Raw genomic sequence first — 7,596 nt, 5'->3', positions numbered from 1 at the left:
ATTGAAGGTTTTTAGGTGCGTCTTATAGTGCGGAAAATACGGTAATTTATGAATGGGAGGAGAAGCACGTCAAGCCATAAAAAACTTTATAAAGATGCTCAGAGCTCAGGATAAAAGTACGAAAAGGCCACGAAAAACTAAAAAGCTAGCTTTTAGTTGCTAGCTTCACAGCCGAATGAAGCTAGCAACAACGTGGCTGGCCCAGGAGTTCAGAACACCGGAACAACCATGGACTCAGATGGAATATTTAAGGGTACCGATGATTTGAAGATGACCTTAAAGAGGGACAATGCAAAACCAAAACAAGCATTTGGGACATGAGATTAACAGTAAGCTGGATAGTATTGTCACTGATGTACAGGGCCTAGCTGAGCGGATTGACAAGGCAGACGCCAGCGTGCATCAAGCGGACAACTGGGCGAAGGTGGCAACCAAGGCGCTGTGCTCCTGCATCGAGCAGCAGAGGATGCTCCAGTTCAAGCGCTAATTTAGAGTCCCACTTCAGAAGAAACCTGTATCTTTGGGGTCCCAGAAGGACAGGAGGTTAACTCTGTCATACAATTTATTGAGGCGCTTTTGAGAAGCCAGCTGCAACCTATGGCACAAAAAAATTTTCATAGAGCTATTGAAAAAAAAAATAGATAACGCCATTTGATATAAACATTTGTCAAAATGTTTATATCCAAAAGCTGATCGTGAGAACGTGAGATCCAATAGGTTGATCGTGGCATCAACCTGTCCCAAACATGGAACTGTGATGTTCATATGGTGCATCTTCTGTTTTGAGCCAATCCATTTCATGTTCCTCATTATCATTATGTTTTGCACCTCTCTGATTGTTTCCCTTCTTGGGCCTCACTGATTCACACTCACGCTACAATATTATCGAATGGATTATGCAAGTAGGTTTCCAGCACTCTTCACCTCACCCTCATTGTTGTGCCCTCGCTCTTGTTCCCTGGATGTGTCCCCTGGCTTTGCCCTGGTCGGATTGTTCCTAGTTGTCCATCTGGATCTCGACCCACGCCTGTATTACAGATTCCCCACCTACTCTATATCCTCCTATGGATAAATAATCTGTTCACTGCCTCTTCATGTATGACCGTAGCCCGTCTGACCCAGGATTTGGATATGGAATTGTACTTTTGTTGAACATGGAGAGGACCGAAGCAGATAGCAGGAGCGCCACCCTGCATCAACGCTCCTCCTCCCCGGGTTCTCACCCCTGAGCCCTCCATCAGTGGACCATCTGCTCCCTTCTTCCCCTCGGCCGATCTGTACAGTATCTGATAGGCAGGCCAGGTTAGTGTATATTCCACACACTAAGATTCCTTTAGTGTTTCTCAGATCTCAGATCATCGAGCTCTCTTCTCCGCCCCCCGCAGTGCTGCAGCTGCTTCTTAGTGTGGTCTATTATTGTTTGTATTGTGGTGTCATGAATTTAATGAACCTTTAATGAACCCAGTTTGGTCTTCATGAATCTGTCAAGTAATGCTCCATTCCCCTTGAGACTGTTGATGTAAAAAGTTTAGAATCAACATTCAGAATTGAGATTATGTAATATGATTCAATGTATTCAATGTTTTTCCCTTCTTTAGGGAGGACACATATTACAGCCTCTCTCCAAGATGGTGGCTTCTCTGCCCTACTCCAGAGTCCAGGGGAAAGCTCCTCCCTGAACATGTTGCACCACTCTTTTGGAAACCCATTACTATGTGGGCACTTATTAGTTTTCAAATAGCAACGTTGGAGACAATGTGGCTGGCCATCAGAACAACAATTATTCTCTTATTTTGGTCCTGTCCAAAGTAGCACCTTTGGACAGGACCTTTCTACTGGGATATGTCATCCCCACGAACCCCAGCATTCTCCTTTTGAGGCTAATATCTGGAAAGGTGCATTAAAAAGAATTCCTTTATCTATTTAAAATTCTATCAGTTGCAAGCAAAAAAACTGTAACGTGGTCTTGGTTAAAGAAACTCCCACCCCATTGGCAATTCATGGAAGAGATTCCTTCTATGGGAATGTGGCATATCTTCTATGCACTAAAGGACAGTCTTTCAACAAACATTGGCCTAAATGGTTTACATATAAGAGCAACGGAAGCATAAGACCTAACATTATGTAATATTGTTTTTCTCCCACTAAACTACAAATCAGTGATCCAAGTTCTGTGTGCGTTGTATGTTTTACTGTAATAATGAAAAAGGTTAAATAAAGAGTCTTTAAAAAAAAGAATTCATCACAGTCTGTAAACGCATTTACTAATTCTGTCAGCAGGGATGGGGCATGGTTTGTGTATTAATCATAAATTACGTCCCGCCTCGTGTTTAAGAGGCTTATCTTTGCTGCCAGTGAAACAGCCGTCTGAAATTAAAAAACTGACCCAAATTGTTTAATGTGAGCTCAAGAGAATTAACATCACACAGTCAACAGCCAGCCAGAGAGATCTTTTCAATGAGCCCTTTATTGTAAGCTAAAGAAGCAGTCCCACTCTTTTCAGCCAACTGTTGTGAAGTGTGAGTTGTTTTTCTATCAGTTTTTGCATAACAAAAAGATAATGATGTCCAACCATATAGTACAATGGTTTACATGAGCTTTCATGTCACTTGGCATTTACCAGTCTCTTACAGCATTTGTCATGTTGAATGTAAAGACTAATGTAATTTTTGGGAGAGTCTTGCTGATTTCTGATCACTTCAATTTCAGAAATGGTCCCTGACTTCAAAACTTAAGCTGCTGCTTGTAATTCCAGTCCAGTGCGGCTGCAGAGTGTGGAGTCAGACTCCAGGTCAAAGCCCTGAGGATTTGATTAAGCACAAGTGGGTGAACCATTTATACCCATGTTCATAACTTGAGTGCAAGCTACATGTATGTGCTACATGTGTGCAAAAGTTTCTACGTCTTACTACATCATCTTTTTTTTTTTTTTTTTTTTTTTTTGCAGCCATGATTAACGTCAACATCTGATAAAATCACTCTTTGCGTGGGCTGGTTGATTCACTTCAAACCAGTAGAGGGAAACACGTCTAATTCATATTTTCTTTTTTGCAATATTTTAAAAATTTGTCCAAAATTCACATCATAATTGCATAGAAACATGGCTACTGATGCAGCATTTCCAAAGACCTTTTCAGCTTTCCAACCAGTCCAACATCATGAATGACTCACAACATTTTGAAAAAACATAAATATGGCATTTGATTTACAAGAATGCTCTAAAGTCAAGAGGCACATTGAAGATGATGTTACATCTGTTACAAGTTACATATAGGGGTGAATTTGTCTCAATATTATTCAATCAAACAAAAATATTGTAATGGAATATTAGATTTTGGAAAAAACGTTTCGTCTAAAAACTATTTTTTAAATTCAAATCACAAATTTTTGTCTCATGAAGAGAAAAAGTTGCATGCAAAACATTAACTTTTATTTGCACGTGACAGAAGTCTTTGGTTGCAATTCTTAAACTTTTGGTTTTAATGCTCCCTTTTTTGGTTGAACTCAGAGTTTTAATTGCTGGAAACATGAACATCTTGGGTGGGGCATAAAGATGCGTTAGTGCTGACTAACCCACCTCTGAACTGTACCCTAAACAACCAATTGTAAGCCACAAGTAGTGGTGACATACTTCCATTTAAATTTAAGCCACATCAATCATTTCCGGTTGCCTCTTTCTCCATATTGTTTTTAGCAATAGCTGTACTGTGATCAAGACACAAAATCTATAATATCTGCAAGCTACTGGTACAACAACTAATTTTTGTTGTGTGTTGTTGTATCCATCCAGTAATTAGCAGGTACAATCCAGTGATAAATTATTATTACTTTCCTGTTGATATCAAGGCAACAAAGGACCATGGCTATTGTAGTGGAAAATTTTAAGGAAAATTTTATTGTTTTACTCATATGTTTATGAGTAAAACAATGCATAAAAGTTTCATGATTCTTGTGAGACACACACCTGCTCTAAAGGGAGTCTAGGGAGTCTTCCAGAGCAGTCCCTCTGTTCTTGGTAGTACAATAAATCTATGGAGTCGTTATCTTTCCTGGAATGTTATGATGTACATAGTTTCTGGATTGTTTCTGATAAAACTGTAAGTTTTGTTTGCTCGGGGTTCTTTCTCCTGACTGCGATCAGTGAGCAGAGACTTCGAACGCTGTAGAGCCTTCGAATAAATACTGATTAAGAATATATTCTTTCTCTGGTTCCTTGGGTTTTTGAAACAGTCTATCCTCACTCCTTGTTAAAGGAAAATTTCCACAACACTATCTGCAGGAAAATACTTAGCCACTAAAGCTAACAGTCACACACCATTTCAAACTAGAGGATATTATTTTATATGTCAAAGTAAAGCAAAACAAGATAATGACAGGAGAGGAAAAATGTTAAGTTCTTAGCAGTATTAGCTCAGCCGATGTCTCCCTTCAGGAAGCCACAAAAGCCAAACAGAACTCCAGTCCAGCTCCAGCTACAATGAAGATGAAAAGAGAGAAAACAGTATGGAGTGAAAATAGTCTCAAAATATCTGTACATGCGTAAAAAGATTTCTGCGTATGTAAAAAGATTTGTGTGTGTCTAAAAGTATCTGTGCGTGTGTAATACTGGATTTGTAAACCTTAAAAATAAAATAAACCTTCTCCTACGCCTATACATGTTGAAAAAGTACACACAAATCACCTGGTACACACACACAAAACTGCATTTACACACAGATCCGGTTATGAGTGCACAACTATTTTTGAGACTCATTTCACGCTTCGGGGAAGCTCCCAGATTTGTTGTGTAGATGATGCGTTTACATGCTAGTAAAAGCTGGGACATCTGAGTTTTGCTCTGACGTTTGCTTGTGCCGAAGTGGCAAATACGTTAGTTCGGTGAAAAACGGTATAAATCAGCACTTCTTTATAATATCCTAAAATTATTTATAGACATATTGTGCATTTTTGAGCGGCACAGAAGACTAAGTGGTCTGAAAAAGGACCACTGGGTGGCGGAATGGTTCGCTGGCCGGAAAAATAGCCAGGCAAACCCAGAAGCAAGACGGAGCGTCCCGGTGGTCTGTCCTCTGAAGTAAGTAGGAGCTAAACCTGCAGGCTTTGCCCTCCGATTATAATGAGACATGGAGTAATTATAAATGATTTCAGATTACGTTTTATATATGTGGTATTTTGATACTCTGCCCTCCTCATATGTTTCTGTTAGCGGGAGCTAAAGTTTATGTCAGCTATGCTACGTTAGCTGTTGGGAGCTGAGTCCGTGTATTTTTATTGTCTCACTCTTCACAGTTTGATAGTCTGTCTTCAGTCTTAACTTTAACCCAGGTTGATCACGTTTTATGATGCCGAAGTCGGCAAGCATCTTCAGGAGATTATGGCAGTTATAGATGTTGGTCACTATCACTGAAACTGTATTTTGTTGCTTCAGCAGCTTTAACATACTTAAAGGTTTAGTCTAATGTTCACACATAGGACTGTTAGAATAATCAATAAGTCATTTCCATTGGCCTGATTTATCGTTTCTCTTTTTTTTCTCTCTTTCTACCAAAAACTGGATAATAAAAGTCTTCAGTTTGGTACTTTGGTCTCGACTAGCCCTTATTTTGAAAAGCAATTTTGTTTAAAAAGACTTCAAAATTCATTAGTTGTTTTATTTATTCTGTATATTAAAATGTCTTCAGTTCCAGTGTTAAATGTTCATTAGAATTTAAAGTTAAATGACCTTTGAGAATGTGTTCTTGAATTATTATTTTGTCATTACCATAACATTACTTAAAAATTGGTCTCAAAAGTACTATATTATCGTTTGTTGAGAACTTCTGGAACAATTTATCAGACAGTAACATTTTTCATGGTGACAGACCTATTCACGCATCCTCCAGAATCTTCAGATTAAACCGTCTTTGTGTCTGGATCTCTGAAATCCACAGAGACCCCATTTCATCGGCCCTTAAACAAATATAGGTATATACATCATCTGAAAATTAGGACAAACCTGCTGTTCCTGTTTGTCTTCATTTCAAGTTGATTAATGTAGATGGTAAAATATATTCAGATGGTTTAGATTTTCACAAGCAGTAAATTTCTTTCTCAATCGATATTTTGACACAATTGAGAGCTAATAAACACATAGTTAAGAAAATAAATATTTTATGCATTTATTTAAAGCACCACTGCAAAAATAGCCTCCACAGAAAAACATTTAATGTAAAACATTTGATTAAAATCAAAAGAAAAATTTCTACATCCATTGTGATGATTCAAGTAATTTTCAGGTTCAGTAATGTTCTGTCACAGTCAGGTCTGTCGGTGCATCAGCTGTTCAGGAAAATCAACATATTTTTTTCTAACACTAACTGTCTATCTGTACTTTTCTCTGCATCTTCAGACAATCTGCAGCAGCTGAGATTCTGGGAGGTTCAACACCAAAACCTGAAGCTTCAAACTGAGCCGTCGACTGAACCAAGACGCCTTTCAAACAACTACAGTAGTAAACCTGCTCTGTTGGTAGATGTTATGGCGTCTTTTACTGCCATAATTTTAGTTTATGTTTTATTTTGTATTATGCACATTTTTTGTTATGACTCTTATTTTGAAAAGCCAAAGTAGGAAGTGCAATCCAGAATGTTTGCTGGGGCACCAGAAAAAGAAGCACATGGTAAGAAGGCACATTAGTAGTTGTTCCAAGTAATTTAAGTTTAAGAATTTTTTATTTTTTATTTTCTGCTCTCATTTCTACCTTAAAAGAAATGGTCAGCCAGCGAGGTATGTCATATGTCATGTATCATTTTTTTATGTCGTTGTATTCGTGACACTTTATGTTTATGTTGTATTTTTAGTTCGACGGTGGTGTTGTGTCAGTGCCAACAAAAGTTAAGTATTATAAGAAGACTTGCATTAAAGTTGACTTAACACCAGCAGTAACGAACTCTTTATTGACGCCAAGAAGAGAGGGAATGATAGTGTCTCTTTAATCTATACAGACTGACCTTGGTCTTCTTTGAATACACAGCTTTATGCTGTTTTCTTTTGTTAATTGATTATAGTCAATACTTGAACATCCATGTAAGTTTTAAGACATTTCATTGTTAACTTTAAGTAGATGTGAAACCACCCATGTTAATCTGAATGTATTTTGTTAAAGATTAAACAGATTTGTTGCATTCTTAAATATTTAATATGTCCTTTGTGTGCAGTGAAATTAACATTAAAGTTAATTTAGGAAACACTTATCTTCTTCTTTCTACAGTATAAATTGAATGATGCCTCTATTAAAATCATATATTTGTGACTTTCTGTCATAAAGCAGTGGTCAAACTATGGCTAAATGTTTGTAATTTACTTTCAACAAATGGAAACCAAAATGGTTTTAAAGTAAAGACACTATGTAAACTCCTCATCTACCTCAACACAGGTAAAGTTTCCACTGTATGCAAGTGAATGTGATTACGATTGAATGAAAATTGTACAAATGAGCTTTAACTCCAGTTCATAAGGATCAGTGTCCTCCAACCTTTAGATGTCTCTTCTTTAACACACCTGAGTCAAATCCTGAGGTCAGAGGTCATTAGCACGACTCTGGAGAACTTGACTGTC

At 37.7% G+C, this 7,596-nt stretch overlaps 1 protein-coding gene and 1 long non-coding RNA gene across 3 annotated transcripts in view; one reads left to right on the top strand and one right to left on the bottom strand.

Moving 5' to 3' along the window:
- The window catches only part of gxylt2 (glucoside xylosyltransferase 2), a 30,352-nt gene that overhangs the window by 1,833 nt on the left and 20,923 nt on the right, over positions 1-7,596 (bottom strand). Inside the window, exon 7 of one of the 2 annotated variants that reach the window (XM_007540979.2) lies at positions 2,909-4,472. The exons of the other annotated variant lie outside the window; for it this stretch is intronic. Coding sequence (XP_007541041.1) covers positions 4,407-4,472 — 66 coding nt within the window. The 3' untranslated portion in view covers positions 2,909-4,406. Of the gene's footprint in view, positions 1-2,908; positions 4,473-7,596 lie in introns of those variants that run through there. 2 annotated transcript variants of the gene reach the window in all.
- On the top strand, positions 4,685-7,379 carry LOC103129784 (uncharacterized). Its single transcript, XR_475116.2, has 2 exons — positions 4,685-5,074; positions 6,389-7,379. It is a non-coding gene; the product is annotated as an uncharacterized LOC103129784 (long non-coding RNA).

Source organism: Poecilia formosa, unplaced genomic scaffold, assembly GCF_000485575.1.
Source record: "Poecilia formosa unplaced genomic scaffold, Poecilia_formosa-5.1.2 Scaffold577, whole genome shotgun sequence".
Taxonomy (NCBI): domain Eukaryota; kingdom Metazoa; phylum Chordata; class Actinopteri; order Cyprinodontiformes; family Poeciliidae; genus Poecilia; species Poecilia formosa.
The sequence above is the reverse complement of the archived record's forward strand: the minus strand, read 5'-3'. Positions and strand labels throughout refer to the sequence as shown.